Source organism: Sminthopsis crassicaudata, chromosome 4 (assembly GCF_048593235.1).
Source record: "Sminthopsis crassicaudata isolate SCR6 chromosome 4, ASM4859323v1, whole genome shotgun sequence".
Lineage (NCBI taxonomy): Eukaryota > Metazoa > Chordata > Mammalia > Dasyuromorphia > Dasyuridae > Sminthopsis > Sminthopsis crassicaudata.
This window is the reverse complement of record NC_133620.1, coordinates 311,729,781-311,751,012: the sequence shown is the minus strand read 5'-3', so window position 1 is coordinate 311,751,012 and position 21,232 is coordinate 311,729,781. Positions and strand designations below refer to the sequence as shown.

Below are 21,232 nucleotides of genomic sequence, written 5' to 3'. Positions count from 1 at the left end.
GCCATTGTTACTCTAGAAGCAAATATAAAACATAATATAGAGATGAAAACTTTTAGGCTGATATAGCTCAGTCATTTTCAGACCCACTCACAGAAGACCTGACCTTTAATGTTGCTGTTGTATAAATTCAGCAGGGGCTATAAGGCTTTGGAATCCCTTGAACACTTCTCATTTTCTCTTCTGCCTTCTCCGAGGAAGTTGCTGAGAGCACAGCTCTAGAAAAATTCTCTTTGCCTTTTAAGGAGGGGGAAGGGTTGAACAAGGAAGCTGGAGTTGAAAAACTTTGGAGATACACTAGGCCTTTCCAGAAGGGTCCAGATTTAAATGGCATCAGGTGAGGAACTCTTAGTGGAGGGCAAAATGAGGAAAATTTATGCCAAATTTATGCTTTATAAGTAATCAAGACAGAGGAGACTTGGATGAAGTACTCCTCAGCTCTTCAGAGAATTGTGTTTGCCCCTGTGAAAACTCAGAGAGGAAGATCTTCCCAGAAATGAGCAGTGTGATGTTTGGGAGGACAGAAGAAGGACTTCTGCTATATTCTTCTTCCTCACCAATGGATGCCTTCACTCTGCAGGAAATCAAGGAGCTCCATTCCCATAAGAAGATTTATTTCCCAGCCTTTGCTCAATGCTTCCTCCTATTGATATTGCAGTTTTTAGCCAAACCGGTAAGAAAATTTTTAAAAATTATTTTTAAAAAGCCAAATAAATAAGTGATATAAAAGTTATGGCAAACCAGGTTATAATATTGCCTTTGCCCGTTACTACTTTTATGAACTTAAATAAGTAACTTTATATTTCTGGGTCTCAGTTTCCTCATCTTTAAAATAAGGAGGTTGGTCTAGATGGATCTTTTTAAAGTTTCTTCCAATTTCAAAGCTATGTGTCCTTATTTCCTAGCCAATTCCCTGGTTCCATTATATTGCCTCACAAAAAACAGGTTTGTTCTGAAACCCAGAATGAAACTTCTTTTTCTTGAAATAAAATTGCTGAAGTGGCAATACCTTTCTTGTTTCCCAATATCAAAATCCTAGAAAGACAGAGATCTTTAAAAAAGAAGGATCAGAGATCTTAGAGGTTGGGGGGGGGACCCCAGAGGCCATTTAGTCTCAAACATCTTTTTAAAAAATGAGGATACTGAGGTTAAGAGCTGTTAAGTGACTTGCCCTAAATTCTACAAATAGCTCCATAAAACCTTTCCATTATCTTTGCTTTAATTTGCTATTTGGGCATAAATATTCTCTTCTTTTACATAAAAATGTTGGATTAGATTATTTCTAAAGACTGTCTCTCACTAATATTCTGTACATCACTTGTAATTTGTAGTCTTGAAAAGTTGCCTGAGACATGGAGAAATTAAGAGCCTTGACGATAGCCACATAGGTATCAAAATATCTGAGATGGGTTTGGGTCTTGCTGACTCCAAATACATTCTATTATTCACTAATGTATCAAGGGTTGGAATCATTTCCAAAATGCTGGAATTTTTATTTGGTGCTTTAGCATGTTAATTTGTCTTGAGCAACTTTTACTTTCCAGGATTTACTTTGAGCCTGATTTGGGACTGGGCATAGATAACATTATTTGTAAAGTGGCAAATGTTACAGGTCACCTGAGGCTTTGTCTTAGGTTTTGATATCCTGAGTGGCTTCTTTCTCACGCTCTCTCCTTACTCCCTTCACTTCCCATGGCTGTAGGTATCTCTCCTGAAGTCATCTGCTGAAACACTTTATGTCACATGGCTTATAGATGTTTTTATAGATAGGATCTTAGAATCAGGGCCAATAATGGCATTTCTACCTCCCCTTGAACCACTAAGATCTTTTCAGTCTTCTTAGCACCAAGCACAGTTTGATCCACAGAGAAAGCTCTTATTAATGTTTGTCAATGATTCTAACAGTTTATTTGTTTGCTGGGAAATAATCCTTCCAACCCTCCCCCTCTTTTTGGTCGGCTATAATCAATTGAGGGGGTTCCATCTCAGAGTCAGGATCTCAAGACATTTTCCCCACCATCACAATTTGAACTTTGGAATGGATTTAGCTTCTCTCTTGCACTATGGGTCACAATTCATATCATTCAGAGTCTCCTCCTGCCTAAGGACAGATTCTTCCCTATCTCATTTCTCCCTCCCTTCCCATCTCTATCCAGTTCAGCGGTACATCTCCCCAAGGGCCCATTCTTTTTATACAATCTTTTCTACCAAATCTTCTAGAACTTGCTTCAATGCATAATGGTCCTCCTCTTCTAATTTATTCTTTCGCTCATATCCTTCAAAACACAGGGTCAAGACGAGGAGTTTATTGCTCTCATGTGCCCTGATCATTCAGCAACTACACTTCCTGCCTTCTGCTCAGTCCATCTCAGTTCTTCTCCCCCCTCAGATTCCAAGACCTCCAAACTATATCAATCATTCACAGGAATGGTCCTGTAGTACCATCTCAATTCAATTTGCTATAAATGCAAGCATTCTTAAATATAGTTGTCTATCCTAGTTTTCTTAGAACTTAACCCAGAAACATTATTATTTTGAAAATTTGGAGATTATAAGTTTTGGTCAAGATTAGTTAATTCAATCAAGTTAATAAAGAGAAAAGATAGGGAAAAAAAAGAAAAGAATAACAATCATCATATTGCTTGAATGAAAGCTAATAACAACAAATTTGTATTAAGTGTCTACAATATGTTAGGCACTAGGAATGAAAATACATTTTCATTTATTTTTATTTTTAAGATGTAAATTGTCCCTAAACATTTCTTATTAACTGAATTTTTATAAAGACTTCCTGCCATAAAATTCCCCACACTTATTTATACTCAACACCAAGCAAAGATCTATAAGCAAAATTAATCATAGGAATCTATGAAGACTTCCAGAATAAACATACTAGTAAAAATAAGAACATTTTGTATCCAAGAGAATGCTCACTAAAATGGTTGAAAAAACAGCATTTGAAGCCTAAAAGGAATAAGATGAGATCCAGATTATTTATCAACCTCTCCTTCCAACGTACTATCAAAAAAACCTATTTAATGTAGTTTACTGTAATATCATGAAATCATAAAAAAAAGAACTCCAACCAGAATGACTCCCTTGTGGGAAAGGTTTTTCCACTGTGTAGTCAAATCAGAGGTTTATATATAGGACTAAAGTCAACCATATAAAGAGATTAGTTGTGTGAATGTGAGAAAAGGCAATCAGGGTTAAATGACTTGCCTAAAGTCAGACAGCCTAGTAGGTGGCTGAGGTCAGCTTTTGGATTCAGGAAAATATGTCTTCCTGACTCTGCCAGGCCTGGTGCTCTACCTATTGTACCACCTAGCCACCCTAAAAATCAATGTGTCAGAAGTAGGATTTGAACAGATGCCTCCAAATGGATACCAGAAAACTCTATTATGGAAGGAACAATCTTGAATTTGGTATCTTAGAATACTGGAAGACCACAAGCTTCTATGTGACTGTGGCCAAATCATTTAACCTCTGCTGAACTCAGTTTCCTCATCTGTAAAATGCTGATAGCAAATGATTATTGTGAAGATAAAATGAGATAATATTTTATAAACCAATTTGCAAGTTTTTAAGTACTTATATAAATGTTAGCTCTTATTATTAGTGGATGGGTGTTCCCATATTCAGAATTAACTGATAAGATTGACTATAAAGGCAATTACCATCAAAAATTGTTCTTCAAGAATTGATTAGTTATATGATCATGGACAAAAACCCTCTTTGGGAACTTGGACTCATTGTATTCTAAAATCCTTGTCAATTCTACCATTCTCTGAATTTAAGGGACCTGAATCATCACTGATCAGGGATCACTTAGACAGTTTATTAATTGGAGTTTTCAAATTTTCTTTAGAATTTGTATAAAAAACTACAACTAAGTACTCAGAGAGTGTTTGCTACTTTTTACACTTGTATCATTATTCTGTCATATTTTATCCTGAGATGCTATTTAGAAGATGAAGCTCTTAAAATAGAAACAACAGTTTTGTTTTTATAATTACTATCATTATTATTGTCATTGTTTAGTATATAATGAGTCAATTGTACCCTGGAAGGTGCTAGCTATGTGCTAGCTTGGGTAACAGATAACGAGGAACTTCTCTTGGATCACTTCATATATTTTATATCTGGATATATTGTATATGCTGGGTGATAAATTTATAAGAGGCAATCAAGAGAGTCGATCTATTTATTCAGTCTCTCCAATCACATTGAAATTATAGAGTATAAATCTTTAGACTCATCTGAAGGATACTCTATTGTTTATGAAAAATAAGCTAACAGAGAAACTTTTATCTTTCCTTCCCAGTTCTCATTTCAGAAAACAATTTAGATAGCTCAATAGATTCACTATACTGAGAGTCAGAATGACAAGTTCAAATCCAGGCTCAGACATTTCCAATTGCATAACCTTAGGCTTAATTGCTTCTTGCCTCAGTTTCTTCATCTTCAAAATGGTAATAACAATCACACCTACCTTGTTGTAAGGATAAGCAAAAAATATTTGTATAAGAACTTTATAAAGCTTAAAGCATTATATAAATGTTTGATATTATTAGGAGACAAAAATTCAAGCAGAGCAGACATAGTCCTGGGTGGTAATCGTGGTGGTAAAGGGGGAGGTTATGTCTGAGCATAATGTAGAGTCCAGAGGCTAGACTTTCTAGAGAGAAAAGAGGAATTCTTAATTCAATGACTCCTTTGAGTCAGAAGAGGATGGGTCATATAGTTCCTGAGAAGAGAGAGAGAAAACAGACAAAGACAGATAGACAGATATAAAAAGATAGAGATGGTAAATTTTTAGAACAGTGCAGATCTGATGGAAAGAGGTTGCTTGTTCAGAAGCCCAAGAATGTGTCTGCTTTTGTGGGGAATCCAAACAACCAGATAAGAACATTACAAACCCAAGAGGGATTGTGTAGCAACATCCTGTAAAAAGACAGGGTTTAATCCCAAACTCAGTATTCCTCTAAGGGAAAGTGATGGGCTGAGGGCTTTAATATTTCTGTTTATAGGTTCCTACAAATACTTTATAATTTCTTTATTTTCTGTGGGGTGAAATAAAAATAGCATGCCAATTGAAGCCTTGAGTGATTGTATAGGATCTGGGATATTGTTGCCCACAATGGCAGAAACTTGATTCGACTGAAAGTTATGTTTAGAGATTTTGCTGAAATAACTCTAAGAGGGACAATAGTCCAAAAAGAGTCAATGACTTTCATGGGGTCATTCTACAGGAACAGACCTGATTATTGTGAGTCCAAGGTCTTGGTACTCAAAAATTGAAGCAGTAGTTTACAAAGGAAAAGAAGAACAGGTGTAAAAGTCAAGAGAACTAGAAAGAGATCTGCACTCTACCACTGTAACTGTGGATGAGGAGGAGTGAGCACAAGCCCAGTGAATGTTATACTGTAGGGAGCAAAAACACTTTTAGGCCAGTGTAGCTAGGGGCCTTAAATGTGGGTTTGGAAGGCAAGGAGTTCCTGAGATTGAACTCCTGGACAGAATTCAGAAAATAATAGTAAGGAGGATCTTTGTTGCCCAGGGCAACATTACCCCTAGCTCAAGATTAATGCTGTAATAATAATAATGATAATGATAAACCTCTAAAAACAAAATAAAATAAAATAAAAATGAGGAAGTAAAGAAAAAAGAACCCAACCATAAATAAGTACTTTTGTGTAAAAGAAGATCTGGCTTTGAATTAAAAGCAAGATAAGGTTTTAAAAAGCTACTTCTACCCCAAAGATTAAATAAAATGGTCACAAGACCAAAAAGTTCTTGGAAGAAATTTAAAAGGAATTTTAAAAATCAGACAAATCAAGGAAAAAATAGGGTAAAAAAAGCTATGCAAGAAAATCATGAAAAGAAATTTAACTAATTAAAAAAGGTGTTAAAATCTTAAGGAAGAAAATAATTCCTTGAAAACTAGGATTGACGTTATAAGAACCAAGAAATAATAAAATTAGAAAAAATACAAGAGAAGCTGAAACATTTCCTTAGAAAAACACCTGATCTAGGGAAAAGATTGAGGAAAGACAATGTAAAAATTCAGACTACCTGAAAGTTATGATTTTTAAAAATCTGGATACAAGATTATAAGAAATCAATAAGGAAAATTGCCTTGAAGTTCTAGAAAAAGAAGGCAAAGTGGAAGTAGTAGAAAATTTATCCTCTATCACCTGAAAAAGGTTATAGGAAGCAAACTTATAGGAAAGTCATAATCAACTTTCAAAACTCAAGTTAAAGTGAAACTATTTTAAACAAGAAAAAAGCAATAAAATACTGTGGAAATACAGTTTAGGATTTAACAAGATTTAGTGATTTACACTCTAAAAGAGTAGGTCTTGAAACATTACATTTCATTATATTTTTATATATATTCATCATATTATATTTCAAAGAGCTAAAGAACTGGGGTTGTGTGCAGAATCTAGGAATTCAAACATGACCTCAGACATTGTATGCCTCAACCTTTCTCATTCATTTTCTCTGTGCCCCAGTTTCTTTATCCATAAAATAAAGATAAAAATCACACCTACCTCTCAGATTTATAAAGATGAAATAGGGTAACTTATGTAATTTGTAGACATTAAATCACTATATAAAATTTAGATATTATTATTAGCTAAGTGAATGACCTTGAGTTATATCTTATTTTTAATATCTTTAGTTTTCAGATTCTCTAAATGTAAAATGGACATAATAATTCCATAATAATATAATAATAAGGGTTGTTTAAAGGATAATGTATGATGTTAAATACATTTTAAAGAGCAAAAAGTACATTGCAGATAGAAAATGCAATTCACCAGGCTTCTGTTGCAATAAACCTCTGTTAAACTAATAAAGATTGGGCAAATTTTATATCATCTTTAATAATATATTTTATTTTCAAAATATATGCAAAGATAGTATTTCACATCCACCCTTACAAAACCTTGTGTTCCAAATTTTTCTCCCTCACTTCCCCCACCCCTTCCCCCAGACATATGTTAAACATAAGCAATTTTTCTATACATATTTCTACATTTATCATGTTGCACAAGTAAAATTAGATCAAAAAGGGAAAAAATGAGAAAGAAAACAAGCAAGCAAATAACAACAAAAATGGTAAAAATACTATACTGTGATCAACACTCAGCCCCTGTGGTCCTCTTTTTGGATGCAGATAGTTCTCAATATCACAAGTCTAAGAGATGTTAAAGAGAATCAATAAGACTTGGCAATTGTTTGGGTATGGGGGTAAGTGAAAATAAAGAATCATGGATTATTCCTAGATTGTGAACCTGGGAACTTGGAAGGGGAAATGATTAAAAAAAAAAAAAAAAAAAAAAGGTTAATTACAAAGTGAGGTGAGTTTAGAGGGAAAAGATAATGAGCTCTATTTTGGACAAGCTGATTTTGAGTTATCCAATGGGACACTCGGGTGGATATATCTAGTAGACAATATATCCTATAGGTGATAAAATAGCTACAACTAGATCTTTAGCTGTTTTCTTCAGTGACGCAATTTTTTTTTTTTTGGTTCCTTCAGGTTAAAGGATCTCTCCTACAGGAGACAACCCAGAAGTGGTTTGAATACAAGAAAAAATGTCTGATAGAATTAGAAAAGCAACCATCTGGTAAGGAAACTCATCTTCTAATTGTACACTGACTGCCATGACAAGTCTAACCACACTTCTTGTTTAGGAGTTTAAAAAGAAGGTTTTTTTGAGTTCTATTTAAAATCTCTATACAGGCTTAAACTACCCTTGGATCATTGTAACATATACTTGAATAATTTGATAACTTCCCAAGACCTATTCTGTCCAACTAATGATATATTCCAGGCTACTTGGCTATACCTGAATGAAAAAGAAAAAGATAAAATCTGGATTTTTTTTCTATGCTGGTGGATACACAATTAACAACTTTTCTTATAGCTTCTCCTCACAGTTCATCTTTGTTTTAAGCAGGGGAATAAGAGCCAGAGATTATCAGCATTCCTTCTTTGACATCTCCTCATGGACTGTATGATAGCTAAAGAAAGGCAACAGCTTTCTGATCAAGTGAGATATTTATATAAAGAGCTTAAAAGCACTATATAAATTTGAATCATTACTTCTCCATTCTTCTCTGAAGTATTGATGCTAATACTCAATTCTTCAAAAAAAGAGTTTAATGAAATATTTTCTCTTTGTTTCACCTTCTTTTCTGAATATATCCCTTTCTGTCCCTCTACACAGTGAAGCATCCCTTGTTTAGCATGAGCTACAATGTTGTCTCAGAGGTCTGGTTTTGCCTCTGTTGTCATCCTTGAGCTTGCCTTTGAAATACTTGTCTCTCTGTCTCTGTCTCTTTCTGTCTCTCTGTTTCTCTCTCTGTCTCTGCCTCTCTCATTTTCCCCCTCTTAACTTATTTCTTTTCTGGTATCGGGTTTGGGGTTCTACATGACAGAAGCTGATTGGGATAAATCACTATTCCCAGGACTCTAGGACCACTACTCTCATTCTTCCAAGTGGGTGATGGTTCCACTGAAACTGTAGACTCTGCTAGTGTATTTCACATAAACATATTAGTCAAGAAGTCTCCATTGAGTATTAATCAAATCATTTACTAAACAGAAGTAAAAGCAAGAATAAATTATAAAACATTATATCCATAAAACTGGAAGTGTCATCAATACATTTAATGCCCATGGGAAACAGTGGGGCCAACTGAAATGAACAAAACAATGAGAAAAATATGTAGGGAACACATATTGCCAGAGCAACTCACCACCCAGAAACTTCAGAGTGTTCTAGTCTGATTTTTTATGTATCTGAAGGCAGATCTCAGGGTAGAAAGTGACATCATCACTTTCATACAATTCAAAAACCTATTCTTAATGCCTGTTTACTCTGCCCGATTCACAAATGGATTCTCATCTTGAAAAACATCAGTTTTGTTTATGATGAGTAATGAAAATCCCATTTATACTGAGTGAAACAAAGTACAATTGTCTAATAATCATAAAACAGTATTGCAGTTCAGCATTCCCCAGTTATTAATTCCAAAATTTGTTAGTCTTTCATACATAAATGAGCAATTGGAACAAAAATTTTGAGGTAGATTTTATCTTGGATGAGCTCAATAAACTCTTATAATCTGTAACAATGATTTTTTTTAAATTGAAAAAATAGTTTAACAAAATCAGTTCCCAAACATATCAACGTCAATCTAGACATGGTGCTATATTCCATATTCCTAGTACCCAGTTCTGGAATGCATTCAGGTGTATTTTTTCCACTCCTTTCTAAGGTCAATTTTAATTATTAAGATGGAATTTTTTCTCTATGTTTACATTGCTATAATCATTATGACTATTGTTTTTCTAATCCTATTTATTTTATTCTGCATTAGTTTATAAGATCATAGGACCACAGAGATAAAACTAAAAAAGACTTTTAGTGCCATCAGATAATTGTTCTTATTTTTTGGTTCAATCACATTCAACTCTATGTGACCCCATGGATTTTGACCCTGCAGTTTTCTTGGCAAAGATACTGAATTGGTTTGCCATTTCCTTCTCTAGCATGTTCCCATTTTACAGAAGTCGAATTGAAGCAAAATAGGGATTAAGTGACTTACCTGGGATCACATAACTAGTAAATGTCTAGGGATGCATGTAAACTCAGATTTTCCTGATTCCAGACCTGATGTTCTATCTAGTTACCTTTATTATGCTGGTAGGTAGATTGACACCTGTAGTTTAAGTAATTTGTCTAAGATCATAAAGGAACTAAGTGATAGAAGCAGGATTTCAACCCAAACCATTGTTCTTTTTACTCAATCACAGTATCTCATAGAAGTCTTCCTATGTTTATCTGAATTTTTGATAACTTGTCATTTCCTATAGAGCTATAAAATTCCATTATATCCATGTATAATACAATCTATTTAGCTAATCCTTAATTGATGAGGACTCAATCTACTTTTGTTTCCAGTTCTTTGCTACCATAAAAAGTATAGCTCTAAAAAATTTGACCCTGGATTCTTCAAAGCCAGTATGAGAGAACAAAGTAGCTGGAGAGACTTTGAGTAAGAATAAGTGGCAGAAGCAGTCATCCAAGGATTAGGCTAGTGTAGAAAGGCTCATCACTAACAGCTCAGGTATCAGCAGCAACTTATAAAACTGTATATTAAATAAATACCCTTAGGATTTTAATAAGAATTGGTAGAAGACCAAACCATCATAGATCTTGTGATGTATTCAAATAAGTATCACAGCTACATCCTTCCAGGGGAAAGGGGAGGGAAATGTCTTATGCTCTTGAATATTGAATTCTGAATACTGGAAAAAACCCAGGATTTGGAGTCAGAGGTCCTGAATTTGAATCTCACCTCTATTATTTTCTGGAAATGTGACCAGAAATGAGTGGCAAGTCACTTTCTCCAAGTCTCATTTTCTTCATCTGTGAAATGAGGGGATTAGACAATATGATCTCTAAATCCTACCATATAACCTCTCAGTCTCAAAAATTTAGGTTAAAAAAATAAAAGAACCTCTTCCCACAAAGACCCCTATTTTATAGGCCAGATTACCTGAATCTGCCCTTCTTTTTTTTTTTTTTTTTTTTTTTTTAGCCAATATAGATTCATATGGGCATGGATTGTTGATCTAAAGTCAGACTTCAGTGCCATTCACAAGAATCTGCTTCTGAACCAAGGACTAGAATTGGGGTCTTGATGTAATTCCCCTGGTCTTGCACTCAAGATTTCTTTTTAGAAGATTGACTTCTAGAGCATGGTATCAATAATAATGTGAGAAACTGTTTGGCCCAGAGGGTGTTTTTGTTCAGAAGAACCAACTGTCTACTATGTGAACATGTAGTCGGTGCAAACAAAGCACCCTCTCTGTCAAATTCCTTGGAGGCTCTTCATGACCCATATAGTGTTGTGGACATCTTTTAAGAGTTCAAAGCATATGAGCCCTTTGATCTCAGAGGTGAGATGAATGTGGCAGGAGAGTCATAGAGTGTGAAAAGAGCTCCAGTTTATTATGCCATACAGCCTTGTTGATATACATTTTTGCAAGCATGATCAGTGGGTGAACAGTAGACAATCCCAGGCACTATTCAGAGAAACAGCTCATGGGCTTTATGTATGTATGATATCTGCCATTGAAGGAGAGCTGATCCAGCAATTTAACGACTCACTCATAAACGAGAGGCCCTGTCAAGGTATCCCTGCTCATGAGCAACTACCTGTGACCCTCTGGCTCAATACTCATTCCCATGATCACAAAAATTTGCTCCTTGCTCAACAAGGACCTTTCTGCAACTTGGCAGAAAACTTACTGTGCACCAAATGCCCAGGTGGCCTCAGTACTCTCTCTCTACAGGGTCCCATAACTCAGCAATTCCCCCTTTTAATTTTTTAGATAAAAAGTCTTTTCTTGAGCTGCAACCTCTGAAAGAATGGTGGAGAAAGATCTATAAAAGCATTCTAATATTACAGGGCAATAACAAAGCAGTAACAACATAACAACACGGGGCAATCCATGATTCTAATTTTAATCACATGAAGAGGCATTATCAAAACAATATATAATTTTTTCAGCAGTTTTATCTGGATTTAAATCTTCATGAGAAGCTTTCTCTATATCAGATGTTTGTTTATATAAACTTTCTGTCACCTTCAATTGTGTTATTGAGAAATAAACCCTTCAAATGTCTCTTGATACTGTCTCAATAATAATCTTGACAGCAAAGGGGTTACACAAATCTTTGTATATCTGTAATCACATTGTAATTGAGCCTGGAGTTTCAATAACTCTATTTGTTCTCCTATTTCCAATGATACTTCCCTTTTTTCTAATGGGACTAAGGTCTGTTTCCTTTTTTTCTATTAGGGTATTGAATATACGATCAGTCTTAGTACAATGCCATTTCTCTCTTTTGACAGGAAGCATTGATACATGAGCTCTAATTTCAGTATCCAAGCTATCACTGACTATACAATTCCAACAAGTAACATTGTAAAAATCTAATGTTTCTTTGGTAACAGTTACAGAGTCTCCCCACATAAATGTAGATTTCCCTCCCAGACAGTTTTTAGTATAGAATTGGTATCCAGTTCTCATGGCATTTGTCCAAGAACCAGGGTCCAAGATATTTTAACATGTGCCAAACTGCCGGCCCAATTCTTGAGTGACAAAAGTGTGTCCCTTGGAGGCTTGTAAAGGGCCAACCTGATGATCCTTTATGTAGACACACCACTGCAACCCTCCAGCACAGACGAGGGTGTTGTTATGACAGGGCATGCCCTGTATGCCCAGCATGTGTCACATCATACCCCACCCCTCCGTGAGACAATCCTAGGCCATAGTGGGTCCATAGCCCACATTTTGGCTTCTACTGCCAATCCTGATTATGTGTAACACAAACCCATATTTATAGAAAACATCTTGCTAGTGGTCTTCTCCTTTTGCATGGCCATCTCTTCTTCCTTGTTTTTCTCTTCATTTCTATGGACAGCTTTGAGATGTCTGATGGGAATCCACTGCTGAAGATTTTCTCCTGTAGAGATACAAGCATATCCTGGCCCTCACATTAGAACCCTATAGGGTCCCTCCCATCCTTCAGGATCTTTTTTCATTACCATGGTCTTGTTCTTAGAGGGGGGCCTTCTTAATAAAGATGGGATATTATCTTTGAGTGATTCTTTATGTTTACCAGAGAGTATTTCATAGCTGCACTTAAATCACTTTAATCAATTTTTAAGTAATTTATTGTGTATACTGCTTTATCTATATCTTTATGAGTGACCCTACCTCCATCTCCCTCTTTTTTGTCCTTTTTTTTTTTTGATAAACCTTTTGAGGGTCTGATTAGTCCTTTTTATAATATGATGTATAGAGAATTCCTGTAAGAACTGTTTTAATATTTTTGAGATATATGTGGGTCCATTATCAGTCTTAATATTGTGTGGAATACCCATAGAGGCAAAACAGTGAAATAGGTGATTTATTACATGTGAAGAAGCTTCCCCTTACTGAGAGGAAGCAGATATAAAGCCTGAATAAGTGTAAACTATAACATGAATACATGAATATGATCTCTAAATCCTACCATCATGGACCTCTCAATCTCAAAATTTTAGGTTAAAAAAATAAAAGGACCTCTTCCCACAAAGATTCCTGTTTTATAGGCCAGATTATCTGAATCTGCCCTTTATAGCCAATATAGATTCATATGGGCATGAACTGTTGATCCATAGTCAGACTTCAATTCACAAGGAGCTGGTTCTGAACCAAGTACTAGAATTGGGGTTTTGATGTAATTCTCCTGATCATGCACTCAGGATTTCTCTTTAGAAGATAAACTTCTGTGGCGTGGCAATATGACAATAATACTGTGAGAAAGTGTTTGGTCCAGAAGTTGTTTTGATCATGGAAACCAACTATCTGTTATGTGAACATGTAGTCTTTGTGAACAAAGCACCCAGAAGCTTTTCATAACATCTATAGTATAACAGGGCTAACAGTGTGACATAATAGAAGAGAGAGTAAAACATCTGAAGCCAGAGGACCAAGGGACAAAACTGCTGCTTACTGCTTTTATAATCTTGGACAAGTCATTTTCCCAACTGAGTCTCAGGTTTTTCATTTGTAACATGAATTGTTGGATTAAATAATTCTTATGTTTTCTTTTAACTATAAATGCTATGATTTCTCATGACCATAATTTTCATTATTTGAACACTTTCTATCTTTTCAATCTTCTTACATTTCACTTTTTATCATGTACTCTGTGATTCAGTGACATTAGTCTTTTTTAACTTGAATCTCCATCTTCCAATTTTAGGCATTTTCATTAACTGTCCTCCATGACTGGAATAATGTTCTTCCTCATTTCTGGCTCATGATTTTCTTTACTTTCTTCAAGTGTTAGCTAAAATCCCATCTTCTGCAAGAAACTTTTCCAGTCTATCTCAGTGCCTTTCTTTGGAACAATCCTCATTTTATCATGTATATTTCTTGTTTATATGTAATTGTTTAAATGCTACCTCTCCAACTAAATTGTAAGCTTCTTGAGATCAGGGAATGTGTACATGTGCATATAAATGAGTTGTGTAGCTCAATTTCCTTTGCCTGACTTTTGGGGGACTGTATAGTGGTTTCCCTTTATCCTTTAATTATTTCAATATTATTCACAATAATTGCTCCCACCAAATAAGACTACTTTCCCTTCCCCTGAAAATATCCTATTTTTTTCTTCCCTTCCTTTGCTCAAAAAGCCATTCTCTCCTCCTATAATCTCCTTTATAGCGCAGGTGTTTCTTCTTTATATATAAAGTCTTTCCTGATAATTCTGTTAGGAACATCATTCCATTTCACATGTGTTATTTTTTTTAGCATCCCCTTTTTTATACTTATCACATAATACTGTATATTATAGTTATCTATGTATGTGTCATAATCCTACTAGACACATTGTAAACCTTCCCTCTACTCTGCTATAATGAACTATGTTAACAATATATCAGGTACTTAATTTGTTGAATTAATTGAATCTAGCAGATTAGGAAAGACCTTGTGTTTTATGCAGACCAAAGACTGTCCACAAAGAGAAGTAATTAAATGAAGTCCCCAATCATCTTAATAGAAACACACACACACACACACACACACACACAATATTCCTAGTTTTTTGTATCATTTTGTAAATAAAGAACTTGCCAAATGTCACTCCAGGACTTTATTTAGGATGCTTCACACCCTAGCAATTTTCTAAGGCAGTTAAAAGTTGATTGATTTCTGGTTAACTTGCTAAGTGTAGAAAAGTGCCTCAATTTAGTCAATTTATTCAATACTGATCTAATTAAATGAGGAGATTACCAGAGATCTATTTTGTTGTTTATTATGTACATACTGGCTCCTTATCTATATTCATCAGCTATAATGATAATTATATATCCCTAATGATAATTAGGGAGGTAAAGCAATTAAGCAGGAATAAAAAGAGGAACAGAAAAAGCAGTAGCTCCTGCCAATAGTACAAATAAGGGGATTAGCCTTTCTCCTACACTGAGGTCAGTGATGAGTAGTCATTAAAAATAGAAAAAACGGAGACTGGGTTTGCGCCTTTTGTTTTGTTTTGGTTTGGTTTGTTTGTTTGTTTTTGTTATTGTTAAACTAACTGTTGCTTGAAGATCTGGTTATTCTTGGAAAGAGGAAGAGAAAAAGAACCAGGTGAGAGTTCTTCATTGGAGATTTTGCCTACATGTCTTTCTGTGTGTCCTGAGGAAGTCTTAATGTCTTGCTTATAGAGGTAAAGCACAACAACATTCTTGATAATACCTCCTGAGTCTTTCCCTATTCTCCGGTATGTTTCTTGGGACCCTTTTTCACTCTAATACCCTTCTTAAGAGTTGCTGTATTTATACTTATATACAAGTGGGATGGGTGATCACATCAGGCAGACTTGGTCATGACAGGAAGGACTTTGCTGTTCTACAACTAGAATGTAAATTCCTTGTCTTGTCTTTATAAACCCTAAAATGCTATATAAGCATGTCAGAATTGTTATCATCTATCAATTTCTTCTAACCCTAACCCTACCATTACAGTAAATGTTTAATGAAGTTTGTTTGATGAGTTCATTTGGACTTTTCCTTTCTTTTTCCTTCCTTCCTTCCTTCCTTCCTTCCTTCCTTCCTTCCTTCCTTCCTTCCTTCCTTCCTTCCTTCCTTCCTTCCTTCCTTCCTTCCTTCCTTCCTTCCTTCCTTCCTTCCTTCCTTCCTTCTTTCCTTTTTTCTTTTATTTCTTTCTTTCCCTCTCTCTCCTTCCCTCTCTCTGTATCTGTCTGTCTCGTTCTCCCTCCCTCCTCTCTCTCTCTCTCTCTCCCTCCCTTTCCCTCCATCTCTCTGTCTCTGTCTCTGTCTGTCTCTCTCTGTCCCTTTCTCTCTCTTTCTATCTCTCTCTGTCTCATCTATCTATCTATCTATCTATCTATCTATCTATCTATCTATCTATCTATCTCTGTCTCTTTCTCTGTCTCTCTTTCCTCCAGGTGTGTATTGTAATGGAACATTTGACAGATATGCCTGCTGGCCTCATTCACCTCCAGGAAATGTCTCTATTCCCTGTCCTTCATACTTACCTTGGTGGCAAGAAGGTAACATGCTTTGTTTTATCCATTTTCCAAAATCCTTCTAAGGGCCTGGTACATCTTGGGTTGTTGCAAAGTTTCAGGCAGAACAAAATAAAAATGAGCTTCTAAAAATATTCTGAAAAGTTCTGAAGATATTTCAAATTTGCTTTCAGGAAGGAAGTTAGATTATTATGTTACCACATTGATTTAATTGTGATATTTAGAAGAATATTAGTGTTGATTTTAAAAACAGCCGGTAATCAAGGAAATCAACATTTTTTAAATTATACTTTCATTTATCTGTCCAGCAATCCACAATACAAATGACATAGGATTGCTTTTATGGAGAGTCCATATAGAAAAATCCAAACATAGAAAACAGATAAATTAGAATGATAGAACTTTATAGTTGAAAAGGATCTTCATTTTCTAAATGAAGAAATAGAAACTCTGCTTATTATCTTTTTTTTATACATAGCACTTGGGACAATCCCTGAACCTCTGAGTTAGATCCTTAAGAGAAGGCTACCCCCAAGTTCGAGATATTCTGTGGATTCCCATCTCTTTATGTGCCATAATTCATAAATTCCCACCAAAGTGTTAGTTTTTAATAGTCAGCCAGAGAACTCAATTAGTCTGGAGCAAAATAAAAATAGTAACTAATACTAGCTAACATTTATATAATATTTACTCTGTGCTCAGGGATTTATAAATATTAATTATTTTCATCCTTGCAACAACCCTGGGAGGCAAGTTATTATTATTATTCTTGTTTTATAGATGAAGACACAGAGGCCAACAGAGGGTGAGTTGCCCAGTGTCATAGTTAGTATGCTTCTAAGGCTAGATTTGAACAGATCTTCCTTAATATTTAATGAAATAACATAGTAAGAAAAATAGCTATAAATATCTGCTCAAAAAACTAGCATATGCTGTTTTGTTTACAAATATGCATATCAGTATAATAAGTGGACACCTAGGGAATACATATGGCAGGGCACACACATAGGGAATATATACATAATATAATATAATTCTGATCTTATATATATAACATGTACATTTAGGTATATATAATATAGTACACATTAAAGGAATATGCATGAAGTGTTTCATACTTAAAAGAATATGTATGATTAGAGTGTAATCTAGAGAGGCAACTCATTCCTCCTACACTGCAGAGTCATTGCTATATTTTGTGGTGTCAATGTGAGACTTCTATTGGCTTTGTTCCCTGCTTGTCTTTATTAGGAGTTTATCTCTACTGGATTCTGCTCTGCTGCACATCAGTGGGTACATGGCAGTAAAGCTGCTCTGTGCTTCCACCTTATGGCTGTAGTGGAAATCCTTGGTTATTGTGCTTATTTGAAATTTCTTTATTTCTGGTTTCTGAAACACCACCTCTCACCTCCATCCCCCACATTTTTTTTTAAAAGAATAAACTAAAGGAACAGCTTTTGCCTGAGTGGTAAGACCAAGAAAACGAGCATTAGGGGCAGATATAACTTCTTGTTTTGTTTTATTTTTAAAAGTATGTAATCTGAGGAAGTAGAGAGCACAATGGATAGAGCACCAGTCCTGAAGTCAGGAAGACCTGAGTTTAAATCTGGCCTCAGATTTCCTAGCTGTGTGACCCTGAGCATATCACTTAATCCCATTTGCCTAGCCAAAAAAAAAAAAAAAAAAAAAAAAAAAAAAAAACTAAATTAAAAAAAGTATGTTATAAAAAAGTATATTATCCCTTCCTTTCTACAGTCATGATTACCAACTTTTTACCTCTCACAGTAGGTTCTTTTCTATTACGAAACACATTCCTTAGGATACATAGCAAATTGACTGAATAATTGTGTATATGATGAGGATTAGTAAGATAGATAAGTGAAGAATTAAAAGAAGAATTTTTCTGATCTATTCAAAAAACATTTATTAAGCATCTGCTGTGTGTAAGACCATGTGCTAAGGAATAAAAGAGTAAAATAGTTCTTTCCTCAAAAGAACTTACATTCTATGAAGATTGGGGGAGAGAGAAAAGTTGTATATAAATTTTAAAATGTATGAAGTAAACTGAGGAAGTAGAGAACACCAACAACTGTGGGATTAAGTAAGGCTTCCTGGAGGAGATGATAGTTTAGCCAGACCCTGAAGAAAGCTAAAATTTCTGAAAGAAAGTGATGAGCAGGAAGATCGTTTATTCAAATGCATGAAAAGTGAAAATGGAGGACCATAGTGTATGCACAGTTATTACTCAACTAGGGTATTGCACTATTGTGAAACCAAGATTTTCAGCCCTATTTCATATTATTTCCTATCATTAAAAACCAGGTTGTACTGGTAGTAGATCATGGAACTCTATTTCCTGCCTATCTACATTCCTTTATCATTTACTGTTTCCATTTCTCCATTTCTGAAGGAAAAAAAAAAAACATATTTATTAAGCATCATCTATATACCAAGCTCTATGCTAACTGCTTTACAGATATCTCATTTGATCTCATCACAACTGCAAAGTAGATGTGAATATAGATGTGAATATAATCCTCATTTTACAGTTGAAGAAATTGGGAAACAGGACAAAGCACTTGCCCAGGGTCACAAAGCTTATAAATAAATATTTTAGGATTTGGAATAAATATTTATATATAAATATTTAGAATTTAGATCTTCCTGACTCTAGACTATCTCCTAAGTATTCTATCTCCTGAGCCACCTAACTACCTTTCTTCTTTCTTTCTTCATTTCTTTCTTCAGCTCATTTTATAGATGAGGAAACTGAGGCACATGGTTAAGTGACTTGCCCAGGGTCACAGAGCTAGTCTTCCTGTCTTAAGGCCCAGTACTCTATCCACTGTACCACCTAGCTTCTTGCAATACAGACACAAGTTTAATTCTTTATCAGTAAGGAAGCTCATAAAAGATATAGCTTTTCTCAGTTGGAAGGAGGGACCGAAGGATCATGTGTGATGTTTAACTTAAATTAGATTACTTCCTATCAAGGGAGGGAGTGGAGGGAAGGAAGGGAAAAAAAATCTGTAAACCATGGTTTTGCAAGGGTAAATGTGGAAAATGTATTTGTTTGTATTTTGAAAATAAAAATCTATGGTTAAAAAAAAATTGCATCCCTCCCCCCCCCCAAAAAAAAAAGAATCATGTGATAGAAAAAGAAGACATGGAAGCCATAGAGACTGGAGAAGTCCAAGACATTTTGAGTAACATAGATAGAATAAAGGACAGGTTGAATACACAGAAGTCAAAGCCAACAGCTAGCTTGCAAGGAAAAGATAATTCTACTTCCACCTGAATAAATAATAGTCAATTAGAACCTTGCCTGGAATATTGTGCTACTTAAGGAGTGACCTGCCTTGAGAGAATTTGCTGCCACATTGAGGTTGGGTGAATTTATACTCTTTCTACTTTTTCCTCCTTTGCCAGTGAACTGGCATTGTTAATTTAAAATTTTTATTTATTTTCTGTCTGTACTTTTATGATGAGTTTTCATTTTAGATAAACTTTTTCATCATATTCTGAGAAAGTATTTGCTATTAATGAATGAATCATGCAGTAGGAAAAGACAAAAGATAACTTCTGGACAAATAACCCAAAACTTAAATGTGAGGTTATATTATCTCTCTCTCCAAAAAGAGGGACTTTATTAATTCACATGTATTTTCATTCAGAGGGGCAAACACAGAAAAGCTTAGTGGGAGTTGGTTTTTGCTACTGAATTTAGAAGCTTTGGAAAATATGTGTATATATATATATGCATATATATATACATGTATAAATATTCAAATGTAGAAGTATATGTATATACATATATCCCATTTTTAAAAAAACCCAGCAGATACTTTAATGAACCACTGAAAGAGAAATGAGAAACGTTCTTTCCTGAGATTTTCCATACCTCTGTTGGGGAATGGTAGTGGGGATTGGAAAATCTGAAACAAACATGAAGTTGTATGCATTGATTTTTTTTTCTAAAGTTCTGTTTACTTTCAGAAAACCCAGGAAGAGTATACAGACATTGCTTGGCTGGGGGAACTTGGCAGACTCTGGAGAACTCTACAGACATTTGGCAGTATGTCACAGAATGTTCTGAAAACTTCAGCTTCAAACAAAATGTGAGCTTTGTTGCTTTTAGTGGTAATAACTCCATCTCCTTATTGCTCTCCTGAATTATTAATACAACTAGATTGTGTCCATCCCAGAGATGCAGGCATAGGCTCTGTTCATGCTTGTGAGTGTAGGCTAGCATTGTAATGTGTTGTAACAATCCATAAAACAGAGTCATATGTGCATGCAAATTTGGAGGAGAGAAGTATAGGGTTTTCATCATCATAACCAATGCGCAATTCACTAAATATATTCTAATATGGCAAAAGGAAATTAAAGTTTTCAGAGAACAGTAAACTCCTTGTTATATATCATTAATCTAGCAGAACTTTTGATTGACCATACCAGAAATTGTAAAAAAGGCAACAATAAGCTGCTTTATTTTTTATTTACTAAATAATAGCTTTTTATTTTCAAAATATATGCAAAAATAATTTTCAACATCCACCCTTGGAAAACATCCTTGTGTTCCACTTTTTTTTCTCCCTCTTTCCTCCCTTATCCCCTGCCTTAAACAGCAAGTAATCCAATATATGTTAAACATGTGTAATTCTTCTATACATATTTCCACAATTATCATGCTGGACAAGAAAAATCATATCAAAAGGGGAAAAAAAGATGATAAGGAAAACAAAAAGCAAGCAAACAACAACAAAAAGATGAAAATAGTATGTTGATATAGTAATCCCCACTCTCTCTGGGTGCAGAAAGCTCTACATCACAAGTCTATTGTAATTGGCCTGAATCACCTCATTGTTGAAAAGAACCAATTGATTATTGCATAATCTTCTTGTTGCTGTGCACAATGTTCTCTTGGTTCTACTCTAAGTGAAGTCACTTAGCATCAGTTCATGAAAGTCTCTCTAGGCTTTTCTGAAATCCTCTTGCTGATCTTTTCTTATAGAACAATAATATTCCATAACATTCATATACCATAACTTATTTAGCCATTCTCCAATTGATGGGCATCCCCTCAGTTTCCTTGCCAGTAC

At 34.9% G+C, this 21,232-nt stretch overlaps 1 protein-coding gene across 2 annotated transcripts in view; it reads left to right on the top strand.

The window, feature by feature from the left end:
• Positions 1–265: 265 nt before the first annotated feature.
• GLP2R (glucagon like peptide 2 receptor) overlaps positions 266–21,232 on the top strand; it is a 64,600-nt gene continuing 43,633 nt past the window's right edge. The window contains exons 1-4 of one of the 2 annotated variants that reach the window (XM_074260206.1): positions 266–670; positions 7,550–7,637; positions 16,050–16,154; positions 20,127–20,248. In XM_074260206.1, coding sequence (XP_074116307.1) covers positions 374–670; positions 7,550–7,637; positions 16,050–16,154; positions 20,127–20,248 — 612 coding nt within the window. In that variant the 5' untranslated portion in view covers positions 266–373. The remainder of the gene's footprint in view (positions 671–7,549; positions 7,638–16,049; positions 16,155–20,126; positions 20,249–21,232) is intronic. The other variant, XM_074260207.1, reaches the window with a different exon arrangement.